General features: G+C 41.0%; 1 protein-coding gene across 2 annotated transcripts in view; it reads left to right on the top strand.

Annotated features, from left to right (window-relative positions):
- Positions 1-16663, top strand: part of LOC117558806 (atrial natriuretic peptide receptor 2) — a 76210-nt gene that overhangs the window by 45428 nt on the left and 14119 nt on the right. Inside the window, exons 8-15 of one of the 2 annotated variants that reach the window (XM_034235203.1) lie at positions 2437-2557; positions 4968-5042; positions 5926-6003; positions 9205-9309; positions 10816-10887; positions 11762-11921; positions 12020-12184; positions 14531-14699. In XM_034235203.1, the coding sequence (XP_034091094.1) occupies positions 2437-2557; positions 4968-5042; positions 5926-6003; positions 9205-9309; positions 10816-10887; positions 11762-11921; positions 12020-12184; positions 14531-14699 (945 nt within the window). The remainder of the gene's footprint in view (positions 1-2436; positions 2558-4967; positions 5043-5925; positions 6004-9204; positions 9310-10815; positions 10888-11761; positions 11922-12019; positions 12185-14530; positions 14700-16663) is intronic. The other variant, XM_034235204.1, reaches the window with a different exon arrangement.

The raw sequence follows: 16663 nt of genomic DNA, 5'->3' as shown, positions 1-16663 counted from the left end.
GGAGTGTGTCTGCATTGTGAGGGGATGTTTTTGGAGTGTGTGTTGGCAGTGTGAGGGGATGTTTGGAGTGTGTCCGTGCAGTGTGGGGGATGTTTGAGTGTGTTCGTGCAGTGTGAGGGGATGGTTGGAGTGTGTGTTTTTTCAGGTGGTGATGGTATTTTGGAGTGTGTGTTGCAGTGTGAGGGGTGTTGAAGTGTGTCGTGCAGTGTAGGGATGTTTGGAGTGTTGTTGTGCTGGGGAGGGGATGTGGGAGTGTGTCTGCAGTGGTGAGGGGGATGTTGGATGTGTCGTGCAGTGTGAGTGGATGTTGGAGTGTGTCGTGCAGTGTGAGGGATGTTGGAGTGTGTCGTGCAGTGTGAGGGGATGTTGGAGTGTGTTGTGCAGTGTGAGGGGATGTTGGAGTGTGTGTTGCAGTGTGAGGGGATGTTGGAGTGTGTTGTGCAGTGTGAGGGGATGTTGGAGTGTGTGTTGTGCAGTGTGAGACGATGTTGAGCAGAGCATCTCTGTTGTTTTAATGCAGGGGCTGGTCCAGCAGAGGTATTCACATGTGGGACTTCTGAAACAATAGGCCCAGTGTGAAGCCCCACACTTTGCCCCTCTGGCTGCCAGAGGTCTCTAAACGAGGCTCCTTAAATAGAAAATAACCTTTTTTCTTTGGGTGATGGTGCGGTTAAATGGTGTTTCCTGCTCTCAAAACGGTCGCATATAGGCATAACCTGGAGTATTTGTAGACACAAATAAGCATCAGGAGCCCTTTTAAGTTCCTGGAATGACTAACTACGCAGTTTGAAGGAAGAGGTCAAAAAAAAAAAAAGGAGACACTTTTGGGGCCAACTTTAAGGAAAGGGTAAAACGCGGTGATATGCAAACGCAGCAATAATTTCCTGCTGCCATCTGGAAGTGTTTTACACCTTTTAGATTGGCTTGGAATGTATGGCCTCTGCTGTTTCAAACTGAAAATGAAATTCCTCCTCCCTCACACAAAAAAAAGAACTTGCTATCCAGACGGTGCTAATAGTACGAGTGTTTTTCTGTAAATCATTAGGTATCCAGAGACAGCAGCTCCTTTGAGCCCCAGATGTGTTGATCCGCTCGGATGCCATTTCCTCCTCGGTGGTGCTCGTCGTGTGCCAGTCAGACTGATAATAAACACACATAAATAACAGTTTCTATAACAGCTGACATGAAAATGACTATTTCTGGTTAGGCTGTGCAGACATTTGGAGGTTGTTTATCGTTGTGGAGCAGCCATAATAATATATTCATTTTATATAGCGCTTTTCTGGACCCAAAGACGCTTTACATTTGGGAGGGGGGGTATACAAACAAAACAAAAAAACAGAGACAAAGCCAAAAAGAAACAAAACACAACAGAAAAGCAGTCAGGAGGAAGTTGATTAAGAAGGGGGGGGGCTTTATAGATAAAGAGTTGAAAAGGTGGGTTTTGAGGCGGGACTGGAACAGGGTGAGGGACCAGGGTGAGCCATGCATGTTGAAATTATTTAAATTTGAGCTAAAACAATAATGCTTTATCATATTTACTCGTCCAGTTACTTAAAATGTATCAGTTTTAAGGAGCCATCATTTTTTTCATTTGAGCTAGGAGTTATTTATTTACTAGCTTTAGTACTGAGATAAGGTCAGAACATCTGAGTGAGTTTGAAAAATAGGGTGGGAGTAAGAAAGCGTTTTTTATCTTCATCATAGTAACCATTGTTTTTCTTACAAGACTGAGTCATCAGAGGTAGAGGAAGAAAGAGACCCTCTCAGCATGGCATTCAATCAACATATCATTTTAAATCGCAAATAGTGAATACAAGATTAAAAAAAAACTGTGAAAAATGATGCCATTTATTGAGACTTATGGGCTGCATTTATATTCTCTTAAAGCCTCTGATTTTTACATCTGTTTATTTCATTCCAGTGTTGGCGGTTAATACCGTGTAATTTTGTTGCATATGTTCCAAAGAAAGAGCCCTTTGTCCACCAGGATTAAAAACAATAACCTCAAAAAGTAATTTTCTATTTCAAAGTTTAATAAGTAGAGCATACGGCCCAGGGAAGTTACAATCTAATAAAATGCAAACAAACAAGCCCAAACAGATCTGAGAGCGCTATCTCGGGAAACACCACCAGAAAGATGGAGAAACTGCGGCTTTTTACTCTTTGTTTAAGGTTGATTTGCAAGATTAAATCCATGTTGTTTTAAATCCCATACCTTCATAATAAAACCCTTGAGTCAAAAGACCACCTTGCCTCTGAAGGATTTGTAAGAATTTAAAAGACTTCAGTGTGCAGAAAGTTGAGATTCAAGCCTCCGAATTCACACCCCTGTGGTAAAAACATCATCTCACAAACCCAATCCACTTTATTGTTCCTCTGTTCTTTGTGCTCGTGTCCTTGTTGATTTCACCACCTGGTTTCCTTCTCTTGCAGGAAACTGAAGCTGGAGAAAGAGCTGGCTGGAATGCTGTGGAGGATTCGGTGGGAGGACCTTCAGTTCGAGAGCCCCAATAAATACTACAAACGGGCGGGCAGTCGCCTCACCCTCTCACAGGTACTTCATCTTCTCAGACATCACTGTAGGTACAGATTAATGTACCTGCACTGTCAGATACATTTATTAGAAAATGTGCAGGTGAGGTAAACAAGCGCTCTGTGGCTTTAGATTTAAAAACACCCCCATGATCTCATATTACAACTGGCAGCGCCGAACATCTATTCATAATTCTGAGCTTTATATCCCCGAATACTCCGACAGTGTTGCTGGCTCGGCCTCCAGTGTGTGATTAACACGTTGTAGTTCTTCTGGCATCGTACACTGCCATGTCTGCAAGTGGGATAGACTGAACACTGTGCCACAGATTTCATTCATACAGGACCGATTGTGCAATTCGCCCCCGTAACTATAGTTGAACGACTCCAAAAAACGATAAATACGACGTTGGGGAGTACAAGAGAAAGGCGCGCGTTATGAAACGGTCACAGTTTTAAACACAGGATAATGATATACATTTGAAAAAAGCCATTGGTTAAGTATAGGAAAATATATTGGTTAGGGTTGAGTTAAGTGCATTGCATGAGTTAACTTGTACCTAAGGTAATAAAAAGGAAACGTGTTGACATCTGGTTTCGGATAAGACATATTTTGATTTGATTTGATATACTTTATTAATCCCTGTGGGGAAATTGTTTCTCTGCATTTGACCCATCCTGTGTTAGGAGCAGTGTGCTGCCATTTTGAACAGCGCCCGGGGAGCAGTGTAGGGAACGGTGCCTTGCTCAGGGACACCTTGGTAGCACTTGGTCTTGCCGGGACTTGAACTGGTAACCTTCCAGTTGCCAAGCCAAGTCCCTATCGACTTCGCCACCACCGCCCGGTCATATGGCGACCATTTTAATGTTATCCGGTGATTCAATTGTTGTTGTTAGTGTTTCATCTGATGTGGCTCAGAGAGGTACGACCTATACGATCATCACTCTCATGGTTGATTGAGAAAAAAGTGGAAACAACATTGTTTTATACGTTCTGTTTTGCACGAGCTAAAGTAACTCTACGTTCACGAAACACAACTACAACTTCTTTATGTTCAGACAACAAAACTTGTGGTTAAGTTTAGATTATTAACAAGGTTTGGTTTAAAAATGATTGCAAGTTTGCGGTAAAAGTGAGAACACAAAGAAAACAACATGTTGGTTTCCGGCAGGTTGCCAACCCTAGTCTCCTGGGGTTAAACACAACACTTCTCATCTTCCATCGATTTCCGTGTGCCCTTTATTGCAATTCAAATATTGCTATGTTCTCTCTCTGTGTACTATTCAGAACCACATACAGTATATCTGTCTGATTACCACCTACAAAATGTGAATTTAAACACTTGAGAACATTTTATCAGGGGGCCTGGGATAAAAGTCAAGTATCTGTTTGACCAATTCATCCCCCCCAACCTATTCCTTATGCTCCTTTACGTCTGGACATTACATTAACCTGATGATCTCATCCAAACTTACAATATGTGCAATCAACCATGGAGATACCAATTGCAGAACAGCAAGAATACTGCAAGTAAATTACCATAAAATAAGCCAAAGTGGGTTTCCCCCCTCCCCCCCCCCATTTGCCTCACAATAAAGGTAAACAAGGGTCTTAATCGTCTGGTGTGAAGACGCCTATACAGTCATATTTTGGGGAGGGTGGTCTGGATTATCAGTTTGAAAAACGCTAATGTTGACGTATTCGAAGTGTTTACACACTGTGCTGTGCATTAAAATGCTCTTTGTGGTTTTTCTTAGAAGAAGCGAAGCCTCAGCCCTGAGAGAGTCCAAGTCTCTTTGTCAGTTCACACATTCCTGAGAGCTTTCCCGGTGGTTTATTGAAGGTGGCTGGGTTTCGCGGCGGCATATATTAAATGATTGTTAAAATAAGCCCCCGTCTGGCCCCGTCCCATACACATGTATAATACCTCATCACGCTTTCCGAGTATCACTTTCTGTTGTCTGATGCATTTCCTCGGGGTTATGTTTCATCTCCACAAGTGCAAGCGCTCATGAGAAGCACATGCACACACCTTTTTCATTAGCGGTTTTCCATGCAATTCCTGGGATAATGTGCATGTGGAAAACACAAGCCTTTTCCAGACCAATGTATTTTCCAGCGTGCCATGTGTTGCCAACATTTGCATTCTATACAAAATGTGTACTTTACTGTGCTGGCTGTGTGTGTGCAGGGCGCCCACTTGATTTCTATTCACTCTGTGTGCACTGCAGACATTAGCCCAAGGACTCGAGTTGGTGGTATAAAAACTGAAAGCACTTTATGTTCTTGAATTGGCAATTTCATTTATTTCGGATAAGGATATCAGCGGACAACCCCTCTCTATGAAGCAATAAATTACCCATATTTAAATCCTCTTTTCTCTAATCTTAACCTCACTAACTGACTTATCTTTTCCTTTCCACCTTCTCAGAGAGGCTCCAGCTACGGCTCCCTGATAACTGCCCATGGAAAATATCAGCTATTTGCAAAAACGGGCTATTTTAAGGTAAGGCTTAGTGAGTTCTGACATTTTCAACTCCTGCGCACTCCTTCCCCTCCCACACATGTGCACACTCGCAGAGAAAAGCCGGAGCGCTGGAAGAGAGAGAAAGACAGAGTGTGGGCGAGTGTAGGTAGTTGGTTTTAATGTGAGCTGCAGAATGTGTCAATTTCTTCTTCTCTATTTTTTTTTATTGCTTTGTTTTCTACTCTTTCCCGCCTCGTAGTCTGGACATGGCCATCAACTTGTTGCCGCCGTTAATTGATCCGCTTAAGACGGAAGGAGGTGTGAGGAAATGTGACAAAAAGATCCTGAATAATGAGACGTCTTTGTGTACGGCTGCATGATGCTGGGTTTTTATTTAAATAGTGATGCTATGCTTCAGCTTGAGCGCCTCATGGATCATTAGAGGCACTGATATGCTTCTCAAATTATGATTAAGTCTGACACCGAAACTCAAACACAGACAGCCTCAACAAAACACCGGAAAATAACTCCCGAAATAAAGTGTTTATTTTTGTTTGGCTGTCAGAAGCCAAATGTATCTGCTTCCAAACATACGCCCATCATCTTCCCCTTACTGTTATTGGATAATATAAAAGAATAAAGCTCACATGGACTCACACATGATGTATATACTGTAGTTGCTACAGCAGCGCTTTCCTGCAGTCTGTGTCTCTGAGATACCTCGCTTTCTTTCTTCCTGATCTTCACATATCAAAGGGACATATACGATTGTGCAGCCGCAGACTAAAATAGGCCCAGAATGTACCTGAAGGCTGAACTGCAACATGCTGCTCCTTTCTCTCAACGCTGCTTTGTTTCCTCTACATTGTCCTTGTCATCTGTGTGTTGTTTTATTTTCAATGCTCTGTTTTTGTGCACACAGGGGAACCTGGTGGCCATCAAGCATGTGAACAAGAAGAGGATAGAGCTGACAAGACAAGTTTTACTGGAACTCAAACATGTAAGTGTCCATTAAATGTGCAATTGTAGGTTTTGTTCGTATCTAGCCAAAAAGCAGTGTTTCTGAAAGCATTGCCAACTGTACAACATAAAGGACTCTATCCTGGATTCGTAAACTTAACAAATATGCAGAAAAAGATAAACTTGCAATGAAGTATTTATTTATTCCTGCCAAGTATATTGAGCACTCTGTAAATCAGGGGTGTCAAACTCAAGGCCCGGGGGCCAAATCCGGCCCGCGACTTCATTTAATGTGGCCCCGCAAGAGCTTTCAAAGAATATAATACGTTTATTATACGGTTACGTGCCACTTTACAGAAGCAGGTTGCCCATAAACTACATGTCCCACAATGCATCTCGTTTTGTGACATGGCACTGAAGAGACTTGCAATTATTTGCCCTGGACTTCTGCTTTCAAATGTAGTTAGTTATTACCCTATCCGATAATAATCCAATTCAGAGGCAATAATGTAATATAATACACTATTTTATATATATATTATATATTTATATAGTTACAACCGGCCCTTTGAGTGCAACCATAATGCTAATGTGGCCCGCGATGAAATTGAGTTTGACACCCCTGCTGTAAATCATCTGCAGTGAGTCCAAAATGCAGCGGCAAGGCTCTTATCCAATCCCATCTTTAGTATCCCCTCACTGGATTCCCATTACAGTTCAATACATATCAAATTCCCTCATTAGGAATTAAATCCATTGGCTCCACTGTATCTTTCTGACCTTCTGAACACAAATTGGCACATTAATATGACCAATAAAAGTTCCTCTGACAGTTTTTAAGTCTTGATTTGCTTACACTTTTATTACCTAAACTATTCACAATCCATGCTGCAACCTCTGTATTTTTGAAAATATTTAAAAAAGTTAAATACTTAAGTCAAACTCTTGCGTATTTTGGGGGGTAATGGTACTGTGTCTGTACTGCTCACATTTCCTAGACTCTTTTCTTTAAAAGAAAGAAGGTTCCTATCTGAGTGTTTATATTGTCCTCGGTGTTAGACTTGCGCGGCTCGGGGGTGAATTGGGATATTTCTATTTCAAGAAGTTGTTTAGCAAACCATTCACATGTGCATCGAACAACCATGAATTGACTTCATTGTGCTCAGTGCAGGGAAAAGACCTTCACACAGTGTTTAAACACTCCACCTGCTTTACAACAAACGCTACCGAAAAGGCCTCTAATAAAGCTGCATTTGTTTATTTCTCCGGACTTGTGGCAGTAAGTGGCTCCCGGCCTATTTTTAGCATGTTCAAGCAGCACCACTACAGGATGTTAAGTGTTCAAGACCTAACATACTTAAAGGCAGACTTCACATGCATAATAAACATGTGTACGCGTTTTCTTGCATTTGTGAAACCCATTTTTCTCACATGCCTCCTTGTTGAACCAAGGGAAAGTAACCCTAACCCAAGTCAATTAAGGTAAATGGGGCAGCATTTAATGACAGACAACTTTATCAAAACATCAGTTTACAAACTTTGGCACAAGTCGTGTTTCACTAAAACATTAACACTTAAAAAGTTCAACTTCGATAAACAGTGATCGTGCAAACTATAATGCAGATTGGCAAGCGTGAGGCTGTTTATTTTAATTCTTAAAAACTAGTTTGTGACAGTTTTTTAAAATTATGTTTTGAAAGATGTTTTGCAGCCAACATTTCAATCAATCATCACGACTTTTCTCACATTCTTGGGAACATTTGTTCTCTGTTGAATCGGAAAGACGTACAAGGAATTTGACTAGGTGTCATACAAATAAAAAGCAAAAAATATTTTTTAAAAGAACACAGATAGCGAACTATATTAAGAACACTGTAATACAAATAGTAAGATAGCAATACAATAAATCAGTCATTTACATTGAAATAGAATGTAATACATTATAGAATTTAAAATATGTGCAGTAAGCAATATTGTCAACATTGACATGGAGTCTATGATGCTGCATCAGAAGGTTAGGGTTGGAGAAACTAATGTAACACTGGGTGAGTGATTGATAAACAAATGGTCGCACTTGGGTGAAGCGTTGCCCCTCTTAAGCATTAACAGCAACAACAAGCTCCCTTTTTTACGAGACAGCGATAAGGAAGCCGACAGGGGAAAATGTTAGTGGTCTGGTGATGGAAACACAGTGTGGCACTGGTAAGCCCATAACTCGGAAATTACATGGGTGCTCATGAACCAGATTTGTGGCCGTCTCTTCACTTTTTTACAGCTCTTGCTCCCTTATCTTGCGTGTGAACTGCAGCCCGCTGGTGGAGAGCAGTTTGGGCTCCGTGGACGCCTCTGTGGCCTCTCGGTCAGTAGGCAGCACTCATGGGGTGGTAGGGGGGCTGCTGTGCTGTCTGAGCTGGCAGATTCTCAGACGCCCCAAGGGCCTGATCGGCTGTCAAACCTCAGCTCATGAAAAAGCCAACCAGATGGGGGAAGAGACGGGGCCTGCCAGTGGAAACTTAACCACTTGTCTTCCAGCTCCCTCTCCTCCTCCTCCCCCCATGTGGTGGTTCGACTCCCCCTCCCCACCAGGGTGCAGCAGGGGAAATTATATAGGCCAAAGGGTAGGCTAACATCTCAGAAGCCGTGAAACAGGAGCGACTAACTCCCTGCTTTAGGTGCGAACGCGGCTGTCACTCAGTGTGCTCAAAGAGAAGTACACTGTTGGAACTGTTGAACACCTTTTTTGTAGTTAATGCTGGCTACTTTTAATTGCTCTGGCATATGACTGTTTTATGCTTGTTTCTCATTAAAAAGGAAAGTGTTCCCCTAATCACTTCACTGCAGAAACCGGTGTGATTATTTTCCATGTCGAGCAGTTGTACACGTTCTGCTCCGCTCTGATATTCCTGCTCCGTACATCCTCTCGACACCTCAACCTTCTTTTTTTTTTCATCATCCTTCGCACACAGGCTCATTCATAAACCTCCAAGGGCAATTTATGCACATGCACATGTTTCAACAAGGGTGCCCTGAGCAGGAATGCGTCTCAACACGTCGAGAAAGAACACCGTGCCAAACGAGCCGACTGCAAATAGACTATTTTGAAGAACTGCTGGCAGCGTTATTCTTAAAAAACGTTGTATATAAATGAACCGTCAGTCTGCTGTTTCCATGGGGTTTGGGAATGTGATGTTTGGAAAGAGTTGCACTCACAGTTGCAGTGTGTTTGTGTGGTTATTTTCAGATGAGAGACGTTCAGTTCAACCATCTAACCAGGTTCATCGGAGCCTGCATCGACCCTCCCAACATCTGCATCGTCACCGAATACTGTCCCAGAGGCAGCCTGCAGGTAACACCCCCCCTCGTATACCCTTACACATACATCCATCAATTGTGAACGGACGAACTGTTCCTGAGATTTTATGATTTATATCCCTGTGCAAATACATCTTTCTCAAAGTGTTTTCATTAATTATATTTCTCTCTATTTTTAAGAACATTTTAAATATATTAAACATTGAAAAAGTGATGAGGACTACAGTGTTCCCAGGGTAATGATGCCCATGCCAGTGAGGCATTATGTTATTAAGTATGGATAATTTGCAGAAAGTTCTGGAACAGAAATCAGAACATTGGGTAAATTATTTTGTTGATATATAAAATGTTTTTTACTTGAGGGATTTTGCAATCTTGGTAGCAAAAAACTGTCCAACGTCATTGTAAAAAACAGTTTTTGATTGCTTACTTCTTTTAGATATGATGAGCGACACCAGAAGGCTGCTTTTACATTCATTGTTATGCGGAGAAGGTTTATCTCCAATACATATACGAGCAGATTTTGTGACATTTCGTCTTTGCCTGGAGACCTATTGTGGTCCAGAATGCAACCTCTTTAAGTGTGAAGGTCACATATTGAGTAACAAAACAATAACTAAATAGTTCTTGTAACAGGAAGTGAATCTGGGTGGACCCTAGTGCACTTAACTGCAGCCAACAGGGACTTCTAACAAACACACTTACATTTCTATTGACCATAACTGTGCTGTACTTCGTTAGCATTCAAGCATCTCTTGTTCCTTAACCATTATACCCACATTTAATTTAGGATCTTTTGTCAGGTGAGAGTGGTTCTACCTAGAAACAAACTGATTGCTTAGGGATAGTACACACAGTACATTAAAGTGTTGCCTTAATAATCGCTGAATAAACATTTTCTAAAATAAGCCAACCTAAGTAACTTTCCTTGTTGCAGCATCAGGAGTATAAACCTTTCTAGCATAAACAATCTTGTCAATTTGCTATTCCTGGCAGTGTTTGAACCAAGTGTTGCAATGAGCTTTCCAACACGGGTCTATTTGGTCTACAGAGAGCTTACAGTACGAGGACAGCTCACCTTGGAAGTCTGACATATTTTAGTCTCATGTTAATTATTTTGCCATTTGTATTCTTTTTATTCCCATAAGAAGTGCATGATGCCTTAAATGAACTTGTTGTTGGCCAGCACTCTGAGTTCCCCACATGCCAGTGGCCTCTTTAAATGGACGAGCTGGAAACAGTAGGAAACTCAGCCATGGTCTTCATCACTCGCACTCAGAGACTCCTGTGCAAAAGGCAGATAGCTGAAACTGATGTGATGTGGCTGGGTGTCAAAGCTGGACCCAGATTCCAGTAAACGTCCTGCAGGGAAAAGTGTTTGACCCTGAGGACGGACAATAATATACTGTACAGTATCTGGACTGAAGGTGGTTCTGGACTTAGTGCCAAAATAAAATCCCTCCTGCCGACAAGCTCTTGTATTTTTTATTTTGTGTCTGTAAAACATTATTTATCGTTGTTTTTTGTTTTGTTTTCCCAGGACATTTTGGAGAATGAGAGCATCAACCTGGACTGGATGTTCCGCTACTCTCTGATCAATGACATAGTGAAGGTATGTGACGCTCACTTAGAAAGCTAAGAAAAAAAGAAAGACAGAGATCCAATCCAAAACAATCGAATATATGAAAGCCCTGAGATGCAAGTGAGAAGAAAATATATAAAATGTATCCTGGTAAAACGTATCTTTAGTCAAAATCAATTTAGATCAGTCTTAGAAAATGGATCACCAGAGTATTTGTTCCATTTTTGTTTGTAGTGCTTCCTCATATGTTTTTATATAATTGTTTGCAAAAAGGTCGCTTTTCAATATTAAATTAGATGCTTTTTGAGACACACAAAAAAATGCCTCTCTTGCCATCATGTCACATGGAAAGTTTGTGAAACTGTAAAAATAAAAGATTTAGAAGGACCAACAGGCACAAAAAACTGTTTATATTGCTTTTATAACGTGCAAAGAAGGACAGAAACATATTCATAAACGTAGCTTAAACTGTCCTTCCAGCCTAATGAAACTAATCATGGATTTAAATCAGAAGATTATTTTTTAATCTGTCCTCACAAAGAGGCTTCTGTCAGAATCCACTTGGATGGATTGGATATTGAACTGCATGCATGACGGAGCTCTCCGGCTACATTTCTCCACACAGATAACTCTGCGGAGAAGAGGGATGTTTGACTCACCGTTTCCACAACATATTGAACACAAGCACATTCAGTACCCTCAGTCCCTTTCCCAAAGGAATTAGCAGTCATTTGACAGAAATTCCCCTGACACTTTGCCCTCGAAACATGGCCTCTTTTCAAGAAAACCTTCAGCATACATCCATTTGTCAGGGTGTATTATTTCCATATGTCTGGATTTGTGTGTTATGTGTGATTTGCTGTGGAGGAAAACAAAAAAATGCTTGACTTCTCCTCTCCACCAGGGAATGAACTATCTCCACAACAGCTACATTAGCTGCCATGGAAATCTGAAGTCATCTAATTGCGTGGTGGACAGTCGATTTGTTTTGAAAATCACGGATTATGGCTTGGCCAGCTTCCGCTCGTCCTGCGAAAACGATGACACGCACGCACTCTATGCAAGTAAGTGGAGTTCATGAATACGGTGGCAGCATTCAAAGTTATTATCCTCTCAGTAAAACATTAGCCGTCAGACATTTTATGAGTTCTTCTGCTTTTTGGTTTCCCAGAGAAGATGTGGACCGCTCCCGAGCTACTCATATACGACCGCCATCCTCCTGAAGGCACTCAGAAGGGGGATGTGTACAGCTTTGGCATCATACTGCAGGAAATAGCCCTGAGGAATGGACCGTTCTATGTGGAGGGCATGGACCTCAGCCCTAAAGGTAAACAGAGTGTCTTTTATAGGCCTCACCGAGGTCAGCTGACCACTCAAGCATGCAGCAAACAAACATGTAAACACAAAAAAGAGACATTTAAACGGATAAATCTGTTTTTTGTGTCGGTAAATCATAAACAAAACCATATATTGGTTACGTTATGTAGCTTGAAACTACTCTGAGAAGTGTTTCTGAAGAGTGAACAGACTCACTCAATAGGAACTTCATTCATTGGCTTCTCCCTGACATTTCAAAGGGGACCCTGGTAAGGTCAAACTACTTTATCGCAGCCCTGCAGCTCCGTACACAAACACAGAACACATGCTGTCCAGATGTCAAAGGCAGGTGGAGTCACAAAAACAACAGTTTCATAGCTGGGTCAAGAAAATGTGACATATACCAAAACAAAGCACACAAAAGAGACTACGAGCAAAATAAGATGTGTCCTGTATTTAGCGAGGAAGCTGCCAATGAGACAAACTAAATAAAGGAATACAAACCAGTAAAACACATCAGGTAGCTGAAGGCAACAGCATCAACAGCAGCAAGTCAGCCAAGTCGACAGATTTCAGAAAGAAAAGGTTTAAGTTTAAAATCCTACATTTACTAGAAAATAAATCTTAAAGCATTAACGTTGATGTTCTCTGACATTAAAGTATGTAATTAACGACGGACACATTTTACATTTATAAAGAAAAATAGGACTTCCACCACTTTGCATGGTTCGATAAACCTCATCAAAGTTAAGATGCTGCCGCTTGCAATGCATTACTCCTGCAGTGGATTACTTTGCAATCATATTGTGAAATCAAGAAATACTCATGATTAAGGCAAAGAATTGTTAACCATACTATCATGAACATTTAGAATTTGAAGAGACCTATTGTCATGAATCGGCGTCTGTGGGTTGATCCGAAGTTGCAAAGTGTTTTATTCTGAAATGTACGACTTTTTTTGCTACATTACATACACTTTAAGTTGAGCCTAAAAAACATAAAAAAAGGAAAGAAATTGGTTCAAAGTAGCTCATAGCTAGAAGGCTAACAGTAGCTTCAATATGACATCATTATTGTGAAAAAGATACCTTTGGACAGCAGCTTTCCTGAGAAATCTTGCTTTGCAGTAGCTTTCTCTCACAGGAAAAACACATTGCTGTTATCTTCTTAAATTACCCAAGTCTAAAAAAATCAGAGCTTAATCACTGCTGACACTTCTGCTCCCCGGCTTCCTGCACACATGTTGCGGTTTGACCGGTTTCTTCACCCGCATCTACTTTTACCTCCACTGCTGTTTCTTCTTAGCGACGGCATGAAAAGCTTAACCTAGAAAGCCATTTGAGATCAGGAGTTCAACCTTTACGCATCCAGAGTGGAAGTCTGAAACTCTCCCGAGGCGCTTCCTCCATGTGCAGATTTTGATGTTCCTTTTATTCAATGGCACGCTCAATGCTGATTGTACAAGTGCCTGAAAGTCATTAACAAGCTGAGAGCGTGCAGCGCCGGCCTGCACCTGTTCTCCAGTGTCAGAGCGTCATTCTGTGCTTAAAAAAAATGACTTCAAAACTGAAAGGAGAGAATGTGGAGGACTCATTTTGGGCAGGAAGTCTCTTATGAACTTTTTGATTGATATAATTAACTCATCACAGAGGAGAAATATGAAAGTCTGAATATATTAAGACTCATCCAGCAGGAATAGCACATTAACGGAAATACAGAACTTTCAAATGAATATCAATATTCCTGAAATTCTAGGTTTAAGAAGTTAGTGATCAGCAGCTGCAGAGATTAATTACCCCACGTTTACGAAAGAGACAATAAAACGTAATCATCTCAATTTAAACGTTTGTAAAAGACACCCGTTTTAGTTTTTCATCTCTTCCAAGAAGTTTAAACGTGTGACTTTATACTCAACTCACAAACTTTGCAGATGAAAATAAATTGAAAGGCTCTTTCGCCATGCGTACATTGAAATGATATTGTCTCATTTCACATGTGGCACGGGCATTCGGAGTAATTATATAGAGATATCCAATATTGTTGCTGATAGTCTTGTTTGCTTATGTGGGTCATACAGAGCCATGAGTATTAATTGTTTCATAACCAGTAAATAACTCTCTGTACTTTCTTTAAATAAGCAGGTATGGTCTAATGAAACATTCAAAATCACCATAGATATGTGGATTCATTGTAAAGCCACTAAAAAAAGGCGTCTCCGAATTCATTACTGAAGGTTGTTTGAATATCAGTTGTTTGAGTTGTATTGTCCACCCCCACATACAAAAGTACAGTTAGCATGCATTTCCACAGCATGAATGACATGTGAGATGATGGCCGCCTGCCCTCTCATTCACAGAAATCGTCCAGAAGGTGAGGAACGGTCAGAAGCCGTACTTTCGGCCGACGACGGACAACAAGTGCCACTCTGAGGAGCTGACCATCCTGATGCAGGGCTGCTGGGCCGAAGACCCCGCGGAGAGGGCAGACTTCGGCTACATCAAGATCTACATGGCCAAACTCAACAAGTAAGAGCCACATTTCACATTTTTTAATTACCCAGTCTCATGTGAAAGAGTCTGATCACGCATATTACCAAAAACCACCTCAGGGATCAAGACATACAGTGTGGTAAGTAAGACCATAGACCATAGGGAAGGCCATAAGACTGTTAAACACCTGAACTAAGAACATCCATAACATCCACCTGTTATGGCACTACTTCTATTCTATTTTATTGTATTTACTTGCACTATTTTATCTATTTTATTGTGTTGCACTGTTTGAGGAGCCTGGGACCTAAGATTTCCATCGATCGACATAACTACACTGTAGCTATGTACGAATGACAATAAAAGCCTTGAATCTTGAAACATTTTGGGGTAAATTGTCCATTGTTGTGAGTGAACCCGTGATCAATTGAACGTTTCCTACACCATCCTTTTTTTTCAAAGCGGAGATGATTTGACAAATTCAATTCGATGGAGGTTGCTCTTTCTCAGACTATTAGTTTCTCCCCTGCCAACTCAACATGTGAACACCGTGTTGAAAACCTGAAGTCTCCCTCGCTGCCGTGCGAGTCGATACGTTAAAGAGACTCGAGCAGACAAACAGGAAAAGGAATCATGTTCTGGGAATCACCCGGACAATTTGAGATAAAAGGCTGTTTGTGATTCCTGACAGCAAGGGCTCTGAGCTGCCTTCCCATCTCTGACTGTGTGTTTGTCTAGGAAAGTGTGAGTCAATGTTTCTGGTATTGTTTTCAATGATACCATGAATTATTCATATGCATATTTCGGTTAGGAGTTTTTCTGTTGACACAGGAAGTGCACAATAGTTTTCCCTCGAGCAGGACAGCTCTGTCAGAAAGAGTTACTTTATGAAGCATCACTGCTGAAAGTGACACACACATATAACACACATTTAAATTATAGCGTATAAAAGGATTGGCTAATTGTCTAAAAAGTCAGCCAATGCAAAAGTTAAACATGCCAGCAGACTCATGGTTGGAAAAACAAGTCTGATTGTCTTGAAGTCTATGAGAAAATGACCCTACTTCTCACTTCATTAATTACCTAATTTATGGTTTTACACGATTAATTTCAAATCTTCTTCGAAAGGTTCATTCTGTAAATGGAGTGCCTGAGTCAGCATTTTTGCACATCTCGAAGTCATGGGTTATGGAATAAGGCCTGTGTTTTACTCAAGCGTAAGAGATTTCACATTTTGTTAAAGTAAAATTAAGTAAAATTGTGCATAAACTTAGGACATCTGGAACATTTCAATTTGATGTACCAATGCAGCCATACAATATATATATATTTTTAAATATACTGAATGTGTGTCTGTGACATTTCCTTAATATGTAGGATTCCACACACGATGTAGGAAAAAGGGTAAATGTTTTCAAGGTGTTATAGGGTATATTTAAGGTGTTTGTATCAGGATTGCGGAGATGGATTTTCTTGCTGCCAGAAGTTATAATGTTCTGCAAGCAGAAGGTGGACCTTTCTGTTCATTGAGTTGTGACGTGCAGATCAAAACACTGGTCATGGTTCAGTTAACTGAATTGCAACTTGGAATTTGTTACTTCAAACCTGATCATGCTGTGTGGGATCCAGCTTAGCTTTGGATATATAACTGTTACAGCCGGGCTCATAGGCTGCAACAAAGAACCCCAAACCTAACCCCAACCCCAACTCTCCAAAGCCTACAGGAACAAAACATAAATACACGAACAGGACCACCAAATTGCTGCATTGAAGAGACTGTTATAGCGCAATCAACTGCCAAAGCAGCTAAGTTGACACTCTTACCTAACCAAGTTAGCTATGGTGGCTACGTTTGTTAGCTTGTTAGCTCGTAAGTTCAAGTCCAGCTTTAGAATAGAATAGAATTGGGAGGGATGAAACCCTCTTTAATGGTCAGACATGCAGAGCACACAGCACACACAGTGAAATGTGGCCTCTGCATTTAACCCATCCTAGTACCA

The sequence above is a fragment of the Gymnodraco acuticeps genome, unplaced genomic scaffold, assembly GCF_902827175.1.
Source record: "Gymnodraco acuticeps unplaced genomic scaffold, fGymAcu1.1, whole genome shotgun sequence".
NCBI classification, from domain to species: domain Eukaryota; kingdom Metazoa; phylum Chordata; class Actinopteri; order Perciformes; family Bathydraconidae; genus Gymnodraco; species Gymnodraco acuticeps.
The sequence above is the reverse complement of the archived record's forward strand: the minus strand, read 5'-3'. Positions and strand labels throughout refer to the sequence as shown.